At 29.8% G+C, this 22,205-nt stretch overlaps 3 protein-coding genes across 3 annotated transcripts; all 3 read right to left on the bottom strand.

Annotated features, from left to right (window-relative positions):
- Positions 1 to 7,765: 7,765 nt before the first annotated feature.
- Positions 7,766 to 12,112, bottom strand: LOC122499200 (venom protein 302). The gene is made up of 4 exons (XM_043607381.1): positions 11,742 to 12,112; positions 10,781 to 11,152; positions 8,801 to 8,943; positions 7,766 to 8,562 (listed from the first exon to the last, which is right to left on the bottom strand). The coding sequence occupies exons 2-4, from the start codon at positions 10,924 to 10,926 to the stop codon at positions 8,522 to 8,524; spliced, it is 330 nt and encodes a 109-aa protein (XP_043463316.1). The 5' UTR covers positions 10,927 to 11,152; positions 11,742 to 12,112; the 3' UTR covers positions 7,766 to 8,521.
- A 1,246-nt stretch (positions 12,113 to 13,358) lies between these two features.
- On the bottom strand, positions 13,359 to 18,759 carry LOC122499195. Its single transcript, XM_043607373.1, has 6 exons — positions 18,537 to 18,759; positions 17,625 to 17,872; positions 16,226 to 16,548; positions 14,774 to 15,017; positions 14,107 to 14,387; positions 13,359 to 13,826 (listed from the first exon to the last, which is right to left on the bottom strand). Exons 1-6 carry the CDS (start codon positions 18,604 to 18,606, stop codon positions 13,601 to 13,603), a joined length of 1,392 nt encoding a protein of 463 aa, XP_043463308.1. The 5' UTR covers positions 18,607 to 18,759; the 3' UTR covers positions 13,359 to 13,600.
- A 188-nt stretch (positions 18,760 to 18,947) lies between these two features.
- On the bottom strand, positions 18,948 to 21,168 carry LOC122499196 (F-box/LRR-repeat protein 3-like). The gene is made up of 5 exons (XM_043607374.1): positions 20,924 to 21,168; positions 20,650 to 20,797; positions 20,266 to 20,482; positions 19,870 to 20,115; positions 18,948 to 19,214 (listed from the first exon to the last, which is right to left on the bottom strand). Exons 1-5 carry the CDS (start codon positions 21,035 to 21,037, stop codon positions 19,043 to 19,045), a joined length of 897 nt encoding a protein of 298 aa, XP_043463309.1. The 5' UTR covers positions 21,038 to 21,168; the 3' UTR covers positions 18,948 to 19,042.
- Positions 21,169 to 22,205: the final 1,037 nt, after the last annotated feature.

Raw genomic sequence — 22,205 nt, 5'->3', positions numbered from 1 at the left:
GCAGGCAGGCCGAGCTTTCAAGTGAAGAGTGGAGAATATAAATGGCTGTGCATACACCTTCTGGAGCACGTTATCAAAATTGAATTTCCGAATATGGCCGTTCAGTGTGGCAGGTTTCTTTATTTATGTCGTACTTTGTCGATATACAATAGAAATTTGTTCGAGAAACGTGTCAGGGAAGTTGAAACATTTGGTCCACTTGCTATGTTCCCTATTCGGATAAACTTTCCGAGAGGCAAGGTTGATACCTAATCGGGCGCTTTTATTTTGGGGATTTTTTTTTCCAATTTCAAGAGCGCGCAAAAAATAGAGAAGCAAATAAATTAAACTCCATTATTCCCAGCAACGAATGAATGAAATAAGTTATTTGACATTAAATTCACCAATTACTTTCTTAATTACGAAACTTTTAATTAGATATTTTCTTTTTATATTACTTTTAAGTTTTCTTCTAAAAGAATTTGATATTATGTTTCCGGGGATAAAATGTCACATTCTCTATAAAGCAATTACCCCAAGTTGCCATCCCCCATAACTCGTTTATGATCCTGCGAGATTTGAGTAAAAGTTATGACTGAAGACTTGCTTTAACAAGCTCTGATTAAATCATAAATGAACAAAGATTTAATACTATTCCGGTAACAAGACAGTCATTTTGATTGGCAGATTAATATTAACTTTTTTCCCCATTTGTCGTGTATTCCTCAACAGAGCTCTTTAACCACTTTCTCATCCAATAATAGCGGTTATGAAAATAAACTACCTGGATTGAAAGTCTCGGTGGAAAAAGTTAAAGAGTCGTTATTAAAATTTCACACCGACACATGGGATGACTTTTGAGAATGAAGTCAATTCCACTCTAAGAAGTATACATTACTTGACATTGCTCCAATATGGGAAAAGCTTGAAGCAAACAGAAAATTACTGATATGGTAGGTTCTCTCTTTCTGCTTTTCCCTCAAGTTCTCTCTATTTCCATTAGAGAAGAACAAACATTGCTCTTGCCAGACTTGATTCTCCCAAGAAAACTAAGGAAATGATAGTTTACATGCTCAAATTGCTGAGTTTACGGTGTAATTGAAACAAACTCGCTAAACTTTTGATGAAACGTTTTTCAATTTCTAATAATCCTTTAATTCGAAGATTTTAATTCTCATTCAACTCGGTGATGATGGATATTTATGAAAATGATTTATTACAATACTGAGTTAATAATGAAAGGAAAAGTTACAACCGTTACAACTTTTCCTTTGGACGATTGTGAAAAGTTGACATTTTTAAATTTAGACAATTTTAAATTATCCAACAAGATTTGATCAAGCCAGAGACAACTTGAAAGTTATGTGTTGCTAAAAGGAGCGCATAAAACTTGGTTCAAACAGTATCAAGAAAAATGTTTGGACAAAATCCTACATTCTACTCTGCACTTTTTTCATCAATCAAACTGACACTCAACTCTCCCATAAAAGCCGTACATAAGACTTTAGATTTCGCCAGACCAAAAATACACCGCCGAAACACTCTTCGTTCAATCTTCAGTATAAAAAATGTCAAATGACAATATTCGACAAACTTGGGTAATAACCCAAGTTAATTTGTTTTTTTATTGCATTAATATTGACATTCATAAGCGATTTTGTTGCAAGAATCCTAATTAATATTAATAATTATTATTTATTATATTTTTCAATGAGGCGAGTTTAAACTCTTTTTATATTTATGTACATAAAACAATCAAAGAATTAAATTTTAATTTATTTCACACTTGTTCAGTACGTTCAATTTTTCTCTGTAAAATAATGAGTAACTTCATCATCATTGAATATCCGAAATAACACACTGACACAATACTAATATTATGAACTCAATTACGAATTAAATTATCAATTCAGACTTTAAAAATTTAAACATATAATGTGGATGGAAATTTAACATATTAAAAACAAAAAAACATTACTTTTGGCAATGAAATATTGTTTCTCCATTTTGCATTTGTGAAAATGTCTCGTTTTTATATAATCCTATAGAGTGTTGAGAGAGGCAAAGGGGTGAGAGAGCATTACGTAATTATGCTGTTATACGCGGTTCGCGTTAATTGGAAAGCAAAAACCTCGAAGCGCACTCTGCTGTCGGAATTAATTGGAATAATAAGGACCGAGAATGAGCCTAAATGATTTACAACAAAGCACACTTTGCCTTTTTCAAAAAGAACGGTCATTAAGGAGACAATAAAAATTTTCCGATTCATGAAACGATCACGATGTCTTAACACCCTTTAATCCATTAGATTTATAAGTAAAATATTCCACTTTCTATCCTTTGTTCCGCGACACTTTCTTCTAAATTAAAGTTGGTATAAATTTTACGGATATTTCAATAATTGACTTTTCACGAGTTTTACTATATATTTATATACCTAATGGTGAAGTGAAATGACATTTGAAAATGTTAAAAAATAATTAATATTTCAGAGTAGTAATAATTTTACACTTATATATTGTTCTCGCTGTGAAAAACAACTAAAATTGCACTCACCTTTACTGGAAGACGATTCAGGTAACTCATCTGAAAACATATTTAAGTTTTATTAGTTTTTATTTAGAGCCTGTCATTTCATGAGTACTCTCCAAGTTTTAATTAGTAAATTTTACTAATAAATTAGTAGAAATTATTATTTATTAGTAAATTTTACTAATACAAAAGCAAAAAGTCAGTAGGTAATTGAATTTAGTAAACATTTTTATAGACATGGTAGACATTTTCTTGACATTTTGAAAAAGTTTCTTTTTTCCAATGTTTTGTAATTATTATGTACAAAAATAAAACTAGTTTGAAATATATAAGTAATTTCTATATAATGTACTTAATCTTATTTAAATTTCAATATTAAATAAAAATTGAACCATCGTTATATATATATATATATATAAAATATATATATAACATTACGACCTTTCGCCACGTCATAAAAGTAAAAAAAGTAGATTGGATTGAGACGTGAGAAGAGTGCGTAGAATGTTTCTCTATACTCCCCTACATTCTAATATTAGAAAACAATTTTTTGTAAGTAAAGAATTAAGAAAGAATTAGAAAAAAGGATCAGTCCACGACTATTTGATAAAAGAACGATTAATTAAGCTAAGTGAACATTATAAAGTGAATATTAGATTTTATTTTATCTATACTTAAAAGGAATTTTCTAGATTTATAGGCATGTAGTTAAGTGAGCTTTATTGTAATATCGACTGATTTTGTTTAAAACATAATAAAACATAATAATCTTATTATTTAAATATAATAATTCTGACAGTTTGGTGCTCCCAGCAATGTTCTATAGGTGCTAACTAATAGTTGAGAATAAATTTAATATGCAACATTCTATACACATATTTAATGAAATTTGGAATCAGTTCCAGATGAATGATAAAATAGTTAAAATTCATTTATTAATTCATTCAAGTTCTATCAACTCTTCCCTTTGGATCTCTTTGGTTTTCAACTACAATTCTGGCTAAAATATTAAATCGATTCTGTTCAAAATATACGACTTTTATTACTTTTTCAATACATTTCTCTCTGCAATTCTCTGCAATAAATAAAAGAAAATAAATAAAAAAAATAATAAAAATTAGAAATTTTATATTAGAACCACCATCATATCATAACATAATTAAAAGAAAAGAAAAGAAAAGAAAAGAAAAGAAAAGAAAAACAGAAACGTTTGAGGTGTACATTTAATGAAGAATAAAGAAGGAAGAAAAAGGTGAATTTCCAAAGACCTGACTTTCATTAACGCTGCCCCATCTCCCATCGTTTAAACACTTCATCTTTTCTCTCAAGTTTTATTTATATTTTCTTTTTATTCAAAGTCGGACATTTTTACTTTGCTTTTCATTCTGAACGCAACAGTGGTGGAAATGAATTGAGAGGGTACAATAAAAATGTGAATCACACTCTTGGGAGTTGTTTTGATTTCTTATTTATACTAGCTACTCGATATACCCCTACTGTTCCTACTGTTCTCAGAACTAAAATAAAATTCACATTCAATGTCTAACTTGTATCATTTGGCAAATGTAATAAATACATAAATAAATCTTAATAGAATAAAAATAAAAAACAATAAAACTGCAATAAATAAGGAGATATTTACCGTAGGCAATTTTCATCGCCAAATTAAGTTTACACTCGTGACGTGTTCTGTACGTGTAGGGTTTCGCTTCGCCGGAACACCAAGACACCGAGGGTCCACAAACGCAGGCTCCTACTGCATTTCCGGCAGAATCTGTGACTCCTTCGCCAACAAGGTTACATCCTGGCTCGGACATCTCTGCCCCGTGCGGACAGTGCCTCCTCCATCTTCCCGGGATTTCTGTACACATATTAAAAATGTTCAAACATTTGTCTCTTTTAATTTATTACAAAAAAAAGTCTCAAGCTAAAATCTTGACAGTCTTTTATCTCTCCTTGTGAACGCGCATCATAATCACTTTAAAAACGCTTCATTTCCATACATGACAAAAAAAAAATTTACTCCAAGTGATTTGTCAGGAAGAAAATTATTCAAGTTTTATCACCGTTTTGAATGAGTGAATTTTGCCAAATAACATTATTGTAATTCTTCAGTAAAAAGAATCACATACATTTCATGAAACGTCTTGTCATAAATCGCAATACTTGATATTTTCGGTTCAAAGTAAAGTAACAGTGAAGTAACAGTGAAGTAACAAAAAAAGTCAAAGAAAAAGCTGTCATAGAATTGAAAACCTCTTTCTTCCTGCATTTTTATCTCGAGCCTCACTTCAATCGAAAGGCAGAAGCAGTAGTGCTCGTGTTCTGTTTCGTCCAGTCGATCACACTTCTCAACTTGAATATTTTATGCTTTTCAAGCTCAAGTCAAATGACATATTTTAAAAGTTCTGTGGAAAATTGTGACTTTAGTAGTTGAAGTATATTTCTTCGTGTACCTTTAAGAATCAATTTATATCCTAGTTTTTTCAACACTTTCAAGTGTCACCACAGTGCAGAAAATACTCTTTTTCATTCAATAAATATAAATTAATTTATGTATTTCCTTTCTTTGTTTTATTTCATTTTATTTTTTTAAATATATACGGTTGCCTGATGCAATCTAAAAACCTGGAAATGTCAGAATACTCTTTATAGTCAGGGAAAAAAGTCAAAGTTTTGTTTTGAAATCAGTTATTTCATTTGGTAAAATATAAATATAGTTTAAAAAACCTGTAAAAATTACTTTTTTTAACCTGGAAATTCTGGAAAAGTCAGGGAATTTGAAATGAGGAAAAACCCGGAAAAACCCTAATATAATATTACGAATTTTTTTGATATATATATATTTAACAGATGTAATTATACAACGCGAACTTTTATGAGTAACAGTAACGAGTCTATTATTTCAAAAGGCTCTCTCTAAAATGTCAATAAAAGTTATGTGAATGTTATGAGTCACAAAACACTCGAACAGAAATAAAGCACCGGAAATTAATGCATCTCAAGATATGTTAATCGATAATTTTCGAGTTATAAATTTTCTTATTCGTTAAAATATTCTCATATCTATTTATACCATTCGAAAAGTGTGACATTTCAAGACTAATTTATCCGCATCCCCTCGTATTCATGTATCAAGTTGATGCAACTTGATGAGAAATGGGTGGGGAATTAACTTGCCTACTGTCGCATAATATTATTTCCATTAATTTGTTTTATTTTTAGCTTAGCGAAAAGGCCGCGGACAGCCGCGGACAGCGCTCGCTGTTCGTGGACTGTCACGTCTGACGGGAGAGGCGGCGTATCCCTTGCGCCGAACTACGGCTAGGGCTGACTCTACTCTGCCTGTATCACTGCCGTGATTTACAAGGTTTACAAGCCGTGCTCCGTGCATTTTTAGTGCAACTTGCGATACTTGCAATACTTGCGATACTTGCGATTTTCGCATATATACTAAGCCTATGGAAAAAGCAAACAAATAACTCTTCTGCGCTAATCGTAACAAATCTCGCTGCATGGACCATTTCATTTATTACTCAAATTAAAACGGATTAAAAATGCATCAAGAAAATATATTGCCGTAATTCATTTGATATTAACAATGATTTTACATTGTTTAGAGCGAAATTCGCAATTACAATCATTGCGCACAAGAGTGTTATTCTTGGTGGAATTTAAGCTTTTCGAGGTGATTTCCTTTTTAAAGCAGAGTGAGAATGAAAAATGTATATGTTTTAGATACAATTCACGTTGCGTTGTTGAAAAAGTGCTTGCGGTAATAGCAGATACTTTTTCGTAGAATCGCATTCTCCAACCGTGAGTATCGGAATTCACATCCACATTTCCCCCTCCTTCATCAATAAATATTAACGCTGTACATTTTCAAGAGTATATTTATTCTTCTCCCGCATTTTAACGCTTATCAAGGTTTTTTATTCAACAGAGAATCTAACTCTTTAATCTTAAATCGTAACTAATGTTATAGTTATAGTTAATAAAAAATAATAAAAACTAATGACTCGTGTCGAGTAGATTTCGATATCGAAAAAGTCATCTCGAGAATAATGAAAACAAGTTCATATTTCCTCTATCCTCCATCATTTTAACATTCTAATTCCATTAGCTACTTTAATTTAAATAATTCCTACTCTATTAATCTAATATTAAACTTTAATCACATTTCACAAAATTAGAATTAACTGTGCTTTTACAAATATTAATCCTCATAGCCATGTAGACTTCATACTGTTCTTTTTTCCTTTCTTATGTATAAAATTAAACAATAGTTTTGAAAATAGATAAAAGAAATTATTCAAATTTAAAATTTACTAATTCGTATTTATTTTATCTCGAAACAATTTTCTTCGCAATAGTTACTACCCAAGAACCTACAGAATACAAATATGTATACCATAAAAAGTTTCTCTCAACTCGAAACTTGTATTATACATTTTTTTCCATTATTTATGAAAGTACATCTAATCCATAAGCAACTCTTGAATTACAAATATTGGAATAAATATATGTTCTATAATAACTTAGAATTGAAAATGTTATAAAATCGTTTTCGCTATATCACCGATATTGAATGTATTCGAAAATATAAAAGTCACTCAAGTAATTTTCACATTTTATCAATATTTCACATTTATTTAACGTCAGAAACTTTTATAAACTTTCTAAGTACTGCTTTTGAATTTCATCATCAAACATATTATTTTATATATTACGAAGGGAAAATGTTTCCTCATTCTGGGCGTAACATCATTAGGCATGATCCAGAGATAAACTTTTTAAAAAAAATTCTTTCTCTCATTTTCGCATCTATTGCACATATTTATATTTCACTTTTCAAAATGATTCGGCAAATAATAAAATATATTTCATGAATCATAAATAAAAGAATGTTTTTCTTGTTCGGTTCTTTTTCAATGCCCGCACAAATTTGTTAATCATATTTTTTGACCCAAGCCCTACAAAAGTTTTAGTTCTCTAATTTGTACATTTCAAATTGTATCTGCAACAAAATTATTGTCAGAATTCTTTCCGCTTCGTTTACATATTAAAGTAAAGGAATTAATATATAGTTTTAGCTTATATTTAAACAAGAAAATCACTTTAAAAAATAATATGATTCCCTTCCAATAGTTAATAGGAATCATCATCATTATCATTATCATTATCTTGTACAACATAAATTTCATTGAAGTCATTAACAATATAATAAACATCATTATTCACTGTATTAATTCGTTCCATACTGTTTGCCAAATGGGTTTCTCATGTGAGTAATATCAGCGGTAAATTCATTGTCTATTACCACCACCACTGTAAAATATGGCCTGTTTCTTATAATTACATCAAGTAGTATATTCTACACGTAACGCTTGAGTAATTTCTCTATTTCCATAGGGTGTTACATCTAATTCACTAAAGGCGGTCGCGGTCCCTGAAGTTAGCGTCGACGCCGACGCTCAGCACATCGAAGACAATTTTTTTCTTTTAAAATTGCAACGAAATCGAAGAAATCAAGAAATTAAGCAATTGTTTCAAAAGTTGTAGATTAAAAGCGTGTCGATCTTTAATTTCCACATTGAAGTCGCCAAGTGTCGACGTTATAACTTCAGGGACATAATTAGTGAAACTGTTTTATCGATTTTTATAATCAGCAAAATTTTACTGGTTGCTTTGAAAATTATTACTAAATCATTTAGTGGACAACTTTTCGTTAATTCATTATAACTTTCAACTAATTCAGATTATGAGAGTTATAAGCTTCATTTGAGAATATTAATTCATCAAACAGAATTTTTTAAACTTTTATATTCACAATTTATCTGCGGATATCAAATTGAGACAAAAAACGAATGAAAAAGTTGCTTCGCAGAAAAATTGCGTTCTTTATGTGCGCATGAATTTTTTTGAAACTCGTAAAATTTTTAGAAAGTTATAATTAAGTGATCACTCGTTGTATTAGGAAGTATCAGACAAGTCAGGAGAAGAATTCAGGTCACGAACTGAATAGACTGAACAGAATCTCGTTTCTTAATTCTGCAAGCACAACAAGGAATTTTCATTCTCTGAGAGCGAAGTAAGCTAAGCTTGAAATAGGAAAAATTCTGTTGAATGCTTATAAACGTGTATCTTTGTAGGAAGCGTCAACCAAATTAAATTAATTTTACAAAAAGAAATATTTCATTCTAAAAACTATTTTTCTAGGATAGGTCCTATCCGGTCCTATTCTGGTGAATAAAAAAAATTATTTTGTATAGAAAATTGAATGCCTTACTTGTGCAAATTCCTTCGTCGACTTCACGAGCGTGGTGTAATAAATTTTTAATTACACATTGAAGACCTATAGCGCAACTTCCAGAAAAGCCAAAAAGTCCTCCACAGGGCTCCCCTTCAACACGCGCGCATACTTTGCAACACCTGAAACACATTTGCACAATGTTTGTTTGTTAACATTTCTCTTAAAACTCGTTCTTTGAATTTCGATAGGGGACGTCCATAAAACTACCTAGTACAATTTTTGCAGAAATTTTAAAACCCCCCAAGTAGTTTTATTTTTTGAACCCTTATTGAAATTTTCCTATATAATATAATTTATAAAAGAGGGATATTTTGAAAAATAGATTTGAGAATCTCCTTTGTTAATGATTTTTCTTAATTGCGAAACCTTTTGAAACTGAATGTGGCAAAGGCCAAATCAGGCCAAATATCTAAGCTTAATATAAAATATAATATTTCCTTGAAATTTTCAGTTTAATTTGAAGCTGTCCTATTTCAATTTATTAGTTTCACTTTGCAACTTTACTTTGATCTAAAGTTAAATTAAATTTCTCGTGTTTCATTTCATTGCGCCTGAGCTTAAAATTACGTGTATGTAATTCTCACTGGAGAATTTCAAATACCTGGGTGTAGAATTGGTCTTTGAATTAGCCTTTCTCCTACATGTTCGGATATTTATTAAATAGCATTAAAAATTTTCATTGTTACAATAGAAACTTTTCACACGTGTGTCAAATGAATTCTCTCCTTAAAAATCAAGCTCTAAAGAATTGAGATTGAACTCCTTCACTTTAGCAAAGCAAATGGAGAACAAAGTGAAAAGGGAGAATCAAGTCAAGGGGAAAAAGTGCTGAGAAAAACGTGTATCACGAAAATTGTTAAAGTGACGGAATGATCAAGTCTGCCTCGACGTGGAAAGACCTTTATAGATTATGGATATAACAGGAAGTAAATTAAAAAAAGGACGACTAGGGCGAGTATAGCAATTTTATGAAAACTTGTTATTAAAGATTCTTCGTTGCCATTGCCAATTTCAAATGCGAAAGGTTTTTTTTGCTAAATGAAGCGAAATCTTTTATCGATTCTGTTTTTCTAGTGTGAAACGCAATGTCGACTTAAAGTTCTGAATAAGTCTGTTAAAAAAATTTAACGAGTAATCTGTAATTCTTGTCGAGCATTTCGTTTTTTTATACATGAAAAGAACTTGTGGAATGAAACATTTTTCTCAATTGAAAACTTATTTATGTTAAAGAGAAGTCTGCGTCTTTTCGAGGGAAATTATTGCAATTCACAGTTGACATTGCATACGTCGAGAGAGCAATTGTTTCAGGTTGAAATAAATAGCAATTTGGTTTTTCGATGCTCGAGGAAGCAAACGTTCAGCATCTTCCGAAATTAATGCTTGAAATGTGGCCCAAATGAGAAATCGATTCTCCTTCGGTTCAGTCAGCAACTGTTGAAGCACAATATTACAACTGGGAAACATCAAAGGCTATTATACATGCGGCTTGTCGAAATTAGTCTGAAAACTATATAAACTCAATAATTTCCATAATTCGATTTCACACCCAAACTATTTTGATGTTTGTTTGTCTTTTAAGCCAGTCAAGTCAATTTTTGCCAATAAAAAAAAATAAAAAAAAATAAAAAAAGTCCATTACAAGCAATTTATTGAATAATGCAACTTACAAAAGAAAGCAATCACTTTTTCAATTTAAGAAAACTAATTTTCAATAATGATTATTATTTGAGAGTGCTCATCAAACTAATAAGAATATTTTTTTCTTGATTTTTTATGTAAAAATGAGTTTTTGCTGAGCAGTTGCTTCGATAATTCACTTTTTAATCGACGACTACGACTTTTGCAAACGTTGAAGAAATTGCTTCGGAACAATTGAATTATCTTTTAAATTAAGTTTAGTGAATTAATGACTCAGTCTGTCAGAAAATTGATTCAGAAATCTGTTGTCATTCTTACTTGCAAGGATCCCAGGTGAGCCCTCCAGGACAGTCTTCTTCGGTGAGAAGGTCGCACTCAAGAGGTGAACAGACACAAGATAAAGCTTTTGCTACCGCGAATGATAAGACCACAATACCTCCAAGGGAAACTAATGGAACCCTCATTTTTGTTCAAATGGTCCTTCCTGTCCACCAACACACTGTCCTACGAACTACACTCAATTGTACGAATTGTATTTGTATCTACGACTCGGAGCCTAAACTTTGTCCCATTCATCGGGTTTCTCGATCTCAGTCTTTCTTTTTATTTCTAAGCTTTAAAACAACTTTTCTTTATCCATTACACATTAGTCCGCACTTTCAATTTTTTTTTTCAATCTTATTATCGTTTCTATTTAAAATAGCAATTTATTTCATTTTTTTACCGACATATATAATTTTATAAGCGTGCATTAATTATTCAATTTATTTTATTTTCTTGCCTTTTATAAACTAATAAGCTTCTTTTTATTCTCATACCATCTCATTAATAATAAAAGTCTATAGAGAAATTATTTTTCAATAGCATGTGCGTTTAAAAATTATTCAATGAATATTGTAAGAAATTTTTTTTTTTTAATTTAAAAAGAAGTTAATTATTAGAATCATAAATGAAAAATGTTTTAAAACTAATTAATGAATAATATCCATTGTACTCAGGGATAATTTTATGAAATCCCATTTCAATATTCTTCTACTACAATAAACTTTTTAATTATGAAATAATTGTATAATTTGCAAAGTTGATTAATTTTTTTCAGAGAACAATATTAACTGATTCATACAAAAGGATTTAAAATAATTTTGCTTGTGAGTATAACGAAATTAACATCTAGATTAATGTTTTTATTTTCACAAATATTTTTATCGCTTTTCACTTATTTGCACAATTATAATAACACATTAAGTAAACAAAGAATTAATAATTTGAAAATGTTTACCTTTTTAGAGAAACGTAAAATACTGCTATAAATAAAATACGACTGATAATAACTCTAACATTAAGTACTTAATCAAAGATTGAACCTAATTGAACTTAGCAAATTAATATTTGTTGAAATTAAATTTTAGTAAATAAATTATCATGAGTCGAAATTGTGGATAAACAATAAACATATTACGAATTAGACATAATATTAAATTGTTTGTATAAAAAATTCATACAGAGAAGAAAAGAAAGAAGAAGAAGAAGAAGGATTTAGACAACTGTGATTAACAAGTGTCATAATTTCATTTTCACACGCGTTTTTCGCGCATTGTATCAAATCAGAAATTGCAATTGCGAATAAAACGTGAGACCCGAGAGGTTGTACGACCAGGACAAAACTAACGTTACGCGTCGGGACGCCGGGCGTCGTGACGTTTGCGTCTGCGCTATCTCAACTATATAGACATACAAACTTTAGTTTTTTTCTTCTACACATACTTATTGGATCTCGATGAATGTCTAGCTTGCCATCATTTTTAAATGTTCCATTTTACATGTATGTATATAATTTAGAAAAAGTACGGTAATTTATAACCTATAACGGATCTATAGCCAAGTATTTTAAAATTAAATTTTTTAAAAATTTAAATCCGTAATACTACCGCAATTTATTACCGTCAGTGGCATTCCCTTTTCAAGTAGGTATAGAAATAAAGTATACATTTTTCATCATATAAAATGTATATTTCTACTGCGGTGTCACTAACATTCCACACACACTCGTGATCAGACATTTTACTCTTTCGCATAAAAACCATAAAAACTATATAATTCAGTTTATTAACCATTCTTTGCCTATACGTCACAACAAACAAGAGTGAATGCTTTCCATTTCCATTAACCCTCCGTCTGACACCCTCGTCCAGCCGGACCCCAACCCTTTTCCTCCTTGTTTAGTTATATTTATAGATTAGCTAGGAACTTGTGCATAAACTTCACGTACAGCCGGCGATCTACAGAAAAACAAAACAAGGCGAAAAAGTTCATCCCCGAATGTCAATGTTGTACGAATCATAGAAATATACTTTCGGATCCATTCGGATGGACTTGGGAAAAAGTTTGTTAATCGAAAATGGGTCAAAAATATAGGTAAATACATACAAAACTGTTGCAATGAAAAACTATTATAAATTACATTTTGAAAAGTAAATTTACAGGAGGACACTTACTTTCAAAAAAACGACCTGCATCCAAAAGCACATTGTCATTTTCGAAACACGAAAAACACTCACTCGCGGTTTTAAAAAATTTCGAGCACTCACGAACCACATGTTAAATAGAAGAAAAAAGCGAGCGCTTTTTATTTATATTTGATCACGGTTTAAATTATTGCAAACACTCTCAATACAAAATGTTTAATTTAATCTACGCTTTGAAAATAAAATATAAATTTCCCTCTACATTCTAATTCGTCACAGGTTTGAAAAATATTTTGCACTCTCGATCAAAACTGAAATTTAACACTTGGTCTTACCCTAACGTAAAGTATAATTAAAAAAATAAGTTTTATTCCGATGGAATAGTCTAAAGGTTGTTGGGCTGTGTTACTTGAAGTTAATTTGCAACTGACTTCTTTTTTTTGTCTTTTTTTGTCTTTTTTTGTCTTTTATTATAATTTACAATAATAATTACATGTAATCGGTAAAAATGTACAAAAATAGTCCAAGCACATTTATCTTGATCTTGAGTAATCTTAAGTAAAAATGAATAATTCTAGTAACAAGCTACAAAAAAGTACTTAAAGACAATTTGAATAAATTAATAAATTGTCAATTTTTCTTATCAGTAATAGAGAAATTGAAATGAAACAATTCAAGAAGGACCACGATCCTCCTCGCTCTCAGAGAAAGGATCCTGATTTTCGATTTCAGTAAACTGATCAATAACGTCCTCAATAGGTGGCAGACCCTGGAGCAATCTTGCCTGTTCCTCGATATCAGGGATTTTCTCGTGAATCAATTTCTCGACATCAACCTTATCTAACTCTGCTTGTATACGTCTCTTAATTGGCCCCTCTATAGCATCCATTATTTGGTACCTTTAATAAAGAAACCTTTCTCTAATCTCCGATTCCAGATACAAACTAACGTTGAAATTAATATTATTCTTGTAAATTTAAGAGCTCGCTCCACTAGAATTTGTGTGTTCGCAATTAATTACACTGCATGTAGAATACTCTTTTAATTGCCAATATTTTAAGAGGATAAGATAAAAGTTTTATGGCAAAATCTACTTGAATTCTTGAATATTGATCGCGAACTGATTGTAAAAAACTGATTGCAATAACCAAAAGGAATTTAATCAATTTAGAGTTTTACCTTAAGAGATTTGGCAGAATATTGACTGCAGCTTCTATTACATAGTCGAAAGTTCCAGCTCCATGTATCCTAGTTTGAATATTGCCCAGTTCAAGATCCAGTTCCTCCAAAGTGGCACGTTTTCGTGTGTCCAGAGGTTGACTGAGGTTGACTTGAACTCTAAAGTAATCGACAGTAAAGGATACGGTTCCTGCTCTAGATAAAACGCCTCCAATCATGCTAACATCCCAGTGAGTCCTTCCTTCGATTTCCTGAGTGCCAACATCCAAAACTGCATAAACCTGAAAATCATTTTATTTTATACATCACCCAATAATATAACGTGACATTTATAAACCAATTTTTCTTTCATCCGACAGAAAGAGTTTTTAATTTAATAATCAATATAATTACTCGATAATCTTTTTGCGATGACAAAAATTTATGTACACATAACATTTTTATGAGAATCGAAAAAAGTCATTAAACAGGAAGTTTATATATGTTTCAAAAAAAAAAAAAAAAAAAAAAAATTAACTAGAGTATAATAAAAAAATACCTCAATTTTCCATTAAAATTTCCTCCTTTTTTTCAAATATTAAAAAAAATGACTTGAAATAAAAAAAGAAAGTTTTAAAAATAAACATAAATAAAACAAGCAGTAAAATACATTTTCTTTACTACTTACAGTCCTATTTTCCATAGAGAGAGTTATATTTCCCATGCGATAAAAACTAGCCAATCCTGTGACCCATGTGTGTGACGATGTCACTGTAAAAATACCTACACTTTGGCTATAATCTTTAACCCGATATGGATCATAACCCATTTCCGAAACTTGCTTACGAGCCTCAGCCACTGCCATGTCAAAAGGAGATATTGAATTTGGAAAATATTGTGGCAACTGTGAAATTTGCCCATTGACTTCGCCTCTAAAAAAAATAAATTCGACAACAAATCAATAATTGCCATATATCATTTCACTCTATTTCTATATGCACTAAAAATAATCAATATCATTTAATTGAAAACTAGCAAAGCGCGCAGCTAACTTTTTACTCACTTTTTTTAAAAATAAAATTAGCAATTTTAAAAATAGAATTTAAAAATTTTTAATTCAAATTCAATTTTTGAAAAATTACAAATAATAAATTCAAACAATTTGAATTTTATTAAAACAATTGTAATTAAGAAATAGAAATGATGTAAATTATTTTCTTATGAAAATAGGAAATAATGTAATGTTTTTTTTCCAAAATAAAAGAATGAGTTTGTGAACAATATTGTTAAATTGAGAATAAAAAATTATGCATAAAATGGGTATTTATTTCCTATTTCTTAATCATACTTTTTTAACAATTTTCTTTAAATAAAAAGCAGAAAATTTTTCATAATTTAGATCAGTCAAACGAAATTTGTTATAGAAAAAAGCATATAACAAACAAATTGGGTATAATTTTCATTTGTTAATCATAATTTTTTTTTAAATTTTCAAATTTCTATAATATTATTTTATTAAGAATCATGAAAAAATACCTGTATATTTTCGATTTGTCAAACAATATTGAAAAAAATACAAAAGCATACACTGAAACTAAATTTAAACTGCGAACAGGATGAATGAAAGAATACGAAGATTAATATAGTTAATTAGGTAATTCGGAATAAAATATGAATGATAGAAGACTAATATGAAATAAATTATTTTTGATGTGTTTTTTAAAATGTCATTTGGAAGAGATTCTGGTACTACAAGAGCAAAAGCTTTGTTTTTCACCGTTGAGATTAGCTCTCAAGCAATTTAAAGTTTAATGACCTCGTATTGCGAAAGTAAGAACCTTATTCTGGGAGCATTGATTTAAACTCTGACAGGCAATAACCACCACTACGCATGCATATGATTGTATATTGTCGAGAAGAATTAAGTCGAGAGAATAATGCTGTACATAAAGCTCGACCTGATTATTTTTATTACTTTCATTTAATAATAATAATAATAATAATAATACTTTCAAGAAATATAAACAGAATTTAAAAAAATTGAAAATTTATCTTTTGAAGAAACGAATAAAAATGAAAAAATGAAAAAATAAAAATGTAATTTCGAAAATGTGAAATACACAGGTTAATAACTACTCACCTGACATTAGTGTTGACCTCTTTGAGAATGAATGGTTTGATACTATCGAAAATGAAGGCTCCCACTGAATTGATAACCCCTTGAAAGACGGATCCCAGAAATCCGAGATTTTTGAAATCCATATCTATATTATCGAAAGTTAAATCCATATCGATATCCTGTGCATGCAATTTTCCATCTGTTCCAACCTGCAGTTTTGCAATGCCCTCAACTGTTACTCCAGACAACTTGACTGTGAAATTTCCGGCTGATCTCGATAGCCAAGTGGACAAAGTATACCATCCTCGAATATCAAGAGCCTCAATTCTCAGTCTTACCGATACCTACAATATAGATTTTCAATATAAATACTCAACTTATATTTCCTATTCCTATAGAAGTATTGCTTTTAATTTTCAAAAATTCTTTCCATTTCAATTATTTTCATCTTTCATCTTTCATTTATTCTAATTAAATAGAAAAATTCGAATTATATAAGAAAAATGATGTATCTTCCATTTTCCTTCTCACCGTGAGAGACGGGCAGTCATCGATTGCGTCCCGTGAGGGGAAACAACCTTCTCCCACCATGCGGTCAGGGACTTAAGTTTGAGTTTCGGAGCGAAGATAGCATCGGGATAGCACAATTATTATTATTCAAAATAATTTTGTTTGTCAAGAGTTAGTAATTAACAACAATTATTTGTTTAAACAATTGATAAATTATTAAAATCATAAATTATCTTCATTTTGTACTTTAAAGATTTATTAGTTGTAAAGTTAGAAAAAAAACTGCAAGTTTCCAACTGCTCTGTGTTAAGAGTTAATAATTAACAACAATTATTTGTTATTTAATTAATTAATTATTAAAAAAAATTGACCGACTAATTTTTTCTCGTGTTTTATTTTTTAGAAAGTTGAGAAAAATTATTTCTGACATAAATATTTTTTTTTTCAAGAAAAAATGTTTCTCACAAGCGGTGAAAAATGACTCGATTGCAATTTTCTTAAAAAATTAATTACCCAGCGTACTTTCGACCGTATATAAAGAAAAATAGTATACATTACACGGGCAGAAATTCCAAAGGCCTAAACTACGCGATAATGCCCTCGGCTTCGCCTCGGGCATCATTTCGCGCAGTGCAGGAATTTCGAACTTTCTGCCCTTATAATGTAATATACTATTCAAACGATTTCTCAACGGGGTTGCCTGCTTCTTTGATCGCATATTGCAAAAAATAAAAAAGTTGAAAGGATATTACACTTCCATTTGAAATGGTAAATTTTTATCAATACAGTCTAGTGCCATTCAAGTAAAATATATATTCAAAAAACAAATAATTCTTAATAAAAAAGTAGACAATTTTTATAGCAATAAATTTGATTAATTATTAACTGATGCATTAAAAGTACAATTTACCTGCATTAATGCCAATTCGGACGTCATGCGTTCAATTCGAAATTTAGAGAGTCCAAAGACTTGCATTTCTTTAAAAGTCATAGTGTATACGGAGAAAGAGTGTTTCATATCAGGAACTGGCATTGGATCAGGAACCGGGGCGCCAGGAAGTCCCACTGGATCATCCTGCTGATAATGTTTCAAAATAGTCCGAATTTGATCTCCCAATCTCTTTTCACCCTGTGCTATGTTTTCTGCGGTAGAATCGCCTGGAAAAAGTAGTTTGAAAAATATTTCAAATAATTTTAAAAATCTTGTCCATATGTATGTCCCATACAAATAATGTATTTAATTTTCTGATTTCTAATTTTTTCAATTTATCTATTTATGTAAAAATGTGCAATCTGAATAGGTACATAAACAAAGCCGGAATTCCGTTTATGACGAAAGAAAATAATTGCATCAAATCACTGCGTAAAGTTAAATTGCGTATTGAATCTATTAGAGAAATGTGAGATGTTATCGTGCCAAAGTTGTAAGAACTGATTATATCTCAAGCTACCCAGAATCGATCAAAGTTTAACTTCTCTGATAATATTTAGGAGTAGGAAACTCAAGCTTAGTCATTTTCTTACATCAATTTGACATCCTCTGAAATCTAAAATTCTAAAATTCCACGCCTACGTGAAATCAATTTTTTATTCTTACATTCGGTAATTTGAACAATCTACTAATTTTCATTTTATTGACAAACAGTTTCCTAAAGATTAGAATTTATAAAAATGTTTTTGAAAACAAAAAATATTCGAAACAATTAAAATCAATTAAAATAAACAGCTACCATCGTAAAAAACATATTGTACTATTTACAATGTATGTGTCATGCATAAAAACTTACCATTTATTGAAAACAGGATAGAAAAAAATACATACCACGTGTATAACTACCAACACAGACAAGAAAACAGCAAAGGGTGAGAATTTTTTTCACACTTATCCCCATGTTTTCGGACTTATTCTTTTATTGTCTTCTAAAAGAGAACAATTCCAATTTGAAAGTAGAGAAACACTTAATTTCCGGTTCGAGATTGCTCAAAATACATAACATATTAGAGTGAACCGAGTGAACGATGTACTTGACTGATGATGTGTTATAAAACTCAACGAAATAGTATCATCCAGGTCAGAACGAGGGTCAACTCCAATCCCCTCTTCACAACAGTCTGCTCTCCCTTCCTCTATCTTATCCCCCAAAGTAAATAATCAAAATAGATAACAAACATCTAAATAGTGAAAATATTTTAATGTTCACTTTTCATTTCAAAAAAGTAAAAAAAAGGATCTTAAAAATAAATCAGCCTTGATGAGCCTTCGCACTTTCGAGAAATTTTCCAAAATAACAAATTAACAACTAAAGTCTACATTTTTCAGCAGTTTTTTTAACAAAAAGGCACAAACTCCGGGTGCCAAGTGCGACCCAACAGTATAGATATTTTTGCCGACACAGTGTCTATATCTAATTTTGAATCTTCCTGAAGAGATGTTTCCCAAATGTAAAAAGTCTTTAGACGTTCACAGCATAAAGTGATAAAATCCAGAAGTGCAGAACACCTAAAATAAAATTAACATATTATTAAAACAGAAAATTATACATTGTAATTTTAAAGGGAAACGAGTAATTTGAAAGAAAAATTAAATAAACAAAGTAGATATCAAATTTATATAATCTGAATTTTAAAGATCTATAATTGAAAATTGTCTATGTATAAGGGAACGTTCACAAATGACGTCACGCATCAAGGAGAAGGGTTTACACAAACGTGACAAGGGGTAGGGGGTCATTTCATTCGTGATGTCACGCAGCATATTCACTGAATTAATAAATCCAGTTCCATTATTCCTATTGGGAATAACCGATAGGGAAGTGTGCTAGAACAAAAAAATCTGTTTTGTCAAAAATTTATGAATTTAAGGTCAAGTCTTCAAAAATGTATAAAAAATTTATAAACTTACACAGAAAAAACAAAGTCTGGAACTTTTTACATCTTAAAATCAAAATGTTTGAAAAGTAGCCTATTTTTAAGCTTAAAACCAAAATTCAGTCAAAAATGTTTCTAATGTTAACGGTTTTAGTCAAAAGTGGATTGAAAGTAAGATTTATTTTTTACACTGTATAAGATAAAGTTTGCAAAAATAATTAAGAGTTTTGTAAAAAAAGTCACGTCATCTGTAAGCATTCCCTAACAAAAACAAAACTTCTTCATACGTTATTTCACAATCCCCTAGTCCAACTGCAGAAATTCGAGTACACTTTTTAGCAATTAGCAACAACGTCTCATCTATCGTATGCGGTCCATACTGAGAAATGACAATTTCTTTGAGAGCAGGACAAAAGTTTGCCACATCGTCCACTATACTCGACGGCGTGCTTTCTCCCAAAAAAAGATGCGTTACTGGCACGCAGGGCTTTAGGATCAATTTGTAATCACATTCCTCTAGTAAATAAAATTGTCTAAAAATAAAAAATTTTTTGGAAATAAACTCAAATTTATCGGAGAATTATATTAAATATTATATTAAATTCTTTTATCGTATCGAAAAAAATGTCTTTTATATGTATATATAAAAATTTGGTACTTGCCCTTAAATTAGAAAAACTCACAAAACTAAGTTGATGTTGGGTGAATGCCTCGAAAAATATCGCCACGCTCTATCGCTCACTGAAGGAAGTGATTTTGTTTCCGAATGAACTTCAATTCTCAAAGTTTCTAATTGAACATGTTCATCGCTCATAGCCGCCAGCAAATCGTCACTAATCAGAGAAAATGAAAGAGACACATCTCGCAGATTCCTGAAATGGTTTACTAATGCCATAATTCCTAAAAATAGATAAAAACAAAGTTTACATTAAATTATTGCATAAATCATTCATTGCCTGCTAATTATTTCATAATTAATTTTGTCATAATCTTTCAATTACAATATAGCGATCGGAAATGATTCATTGAAGAAGATTTATAAATATTTCTCAAATAAATACATATACCTTTTGGTAAAATATCGTCCAGAGAGGGTGCATCCTTTTTTATTTGTTTGCTCTGCTCGTTTTCAAATTTTAAACTCAAAGCCTTACTAAAATGTTCATTATCGATGCTGATAATTTCTGGCCTCATGGGACTAATTAATTCTAACATCTGTGTTAATTATATACATTCACATAATTATGTATGTACAAGATTTTAAATAATGACATATAATGTATTGTTATTATAATATTTAGAATACAATAATAATATTAGTTTTATGTACAAAAACAATACCTTTTCAAATGAAGAACCATCAGGACTACTGATAACTTGAAAGGATTTCACACAACTGGTAAAACTTAGGGATGTAGTTAAAGGCTTGTGTTGCAATATAGGGGAAAGTAACATTAAAGTATCGTAAACTCACGTGGCAACAAGTACAAGTATTTGGACCAAATGAGTTCAGGGCCTCACGTGAATGTATCCTTTCGAACATTCACGTGAGCCGCACGTTTTTGCTAAATGCTATATTAGAACGCTGTATTTTTATTTATAAATAAACAAATACGCTTAAAGAATCAAAAATTCTTTTACTACTTTAAATGTACTAAACTTTTTCAAAAATCTACATATGTTTACAAAACAAACAACAGAATTTGTAAATATTTTTATAAATATAAAAGAAATAAATATGTAATGTAATGAAAAGCATTTTTTTCTACTTTCATTATTAAAAATAAAACTAATTTCAATTTTTATAATAAAATTTCGATTAATTAACTATTGTCTTTCTATATGAATAGGAACTAATATATTCTATTGAAACGATATATTTTCACAATCTTTTGCAACATTCCTTCAACTCAGATCGTCAGACCTGCACGTGTTTCGAACTCACGTGATATTAACATTTGCGTCAGAGAGTGTCTAATGCATAATTTTTCACTTAAATTCCCATTAAAAAATTTATATTAATTAAATAAATAATATAATTAAAATAAACTAACAATTTCATTACCATATTTAATTCTTCACTTTTTTCAAGAAAGTTTCAAAAAAAGAAAGAACAAACTTTTTGCACAAAATTGTACAATTTGTACAACAAATTATGATATATTAAATTATTGATAAATATTATTGACAAAATTTTGAATTTTTCCCTGACCCTAAAGAATATTTTGATTCACTCTAAAAATGATTACATACTCAAAAAACTGTTCTAAGTATTACATTTATTTACGAATTCCTTTAATTGTAAAATTATTTCGAAAATAACAGTAACTTCTATTTTAAATAAATATTTAATCATTATTCTTATTCCATATAGGAATTAAGATTCTTCAAAAATTTCAAATTCAAATCTTTATGAAATTTAACAACTTGTAAGAATATTTATTATTATGAAACATGAAGATATCGATAAGACTCGAAATGATTGATACATATCTTCATGTTTTATAATAATTTAAATTTCAATAAAATTTTTCAAAAAAAAAAATTAAATTATTTACAAAAACTTTAATAAAATCCTTCGCATGAATTCAACTACTTTCATAAATAATAAAATTCTTCACAG

Source organism: Leptopilina heterotoma, unplaced genomic scaffold (assembly GCF_015476425.1).
Source record: "Leptopilina heterotoma isolate Lh14 unplaced genomic scaffold, ASM1547642v1 Lhet_166, whole genome shotgun sequence".
In the NCBI taxonomy this organism is placed as follows: Eukaryota; Metazoa; Arthropoda; class Insecta; order Hymenoptera; family Figitidae; genus Leptopilina; species Leptopilina heterotoma.
Note: the sequence above shows the minus strand (reverse complement) of the source record. Positions and strands in the feature narration are given on the sequence as shown.

What these genes read in the sequence shown, in the direction of transcription:
- LOC122499195 (XM_043607373.1), bottom strand. Translation starts at nt 18,606, where the DNA reads ATGGGGATAAGTGTGAAAAAAATTCTCACCCTTTGCTGTTTTCTTGTC. An exon ending in CCGAATTGGCATTAATGCAG is followed by an intron (nt 16,549 to 17,624) that starts GTAAATTGTACT and finishes TCTATATTGTAG; the next exon opens with GTATCGGTAAGACTGAGAAT. An exon ending in ATTCTGCCAAATCTCTTAAG is followed by an intron (nt 13,827 to 14,106) that starts GTAAAACTCTAA and finishes TCTTTATTAAAG; the next exon opens with GTACCAAATAATGGATGCTA.
- LOC122499196 (XM_043607374.1), bottom strand. Translation starts at nt 21,037, where the DNA reads ATGTTACTTTCCCCTATATTGCAACACAAGCCTTTAACTACATCCCTA. An exon ending in CCCAACATCAACTTAGTTTT is followed by an intron (nt 20,116 to 20,265) that starts GTGAGTTTTTCT and finishes TTTTATTTTTAG; the next exon opens with ACAATTTTATTTACTAGAGG. An exon ending in CTAGGGGATTGTGAAATAAC is followed by an intron (nt 19,215 to 19,869) that starts GTATGAAGAAGT and finishes ATTTTATTTTAG; the next exon opens with GTGTTCTGCACTTCTGGATT.
- LOC122499200 (XM_043607381.1), bottom strand. Translation starts at nt 10,926, where the DNA reads ATGAGGGTTCCATTAGTTTCCCTTGGAGGTATTGTGGTCTTATCATTC. An exon ending in CTCACCTGGGATCCTTGCAA is followed by an intron (nt 8,944 to 10,780) that starts GTAAGAATGACA and finishes AATGTGTTTCAG; the next exon opens with GTGTTGCAAAGTATGCGCGC. An exon ending in CGACGAAGGAATTTGCACAA is followed by an intron (nt 8,563 to 8,800) that starts GTAAGGCATTCA and finishes TTGTGCTTGCAG; the next exon opens with AATTAAGAAACGAGATTCTG.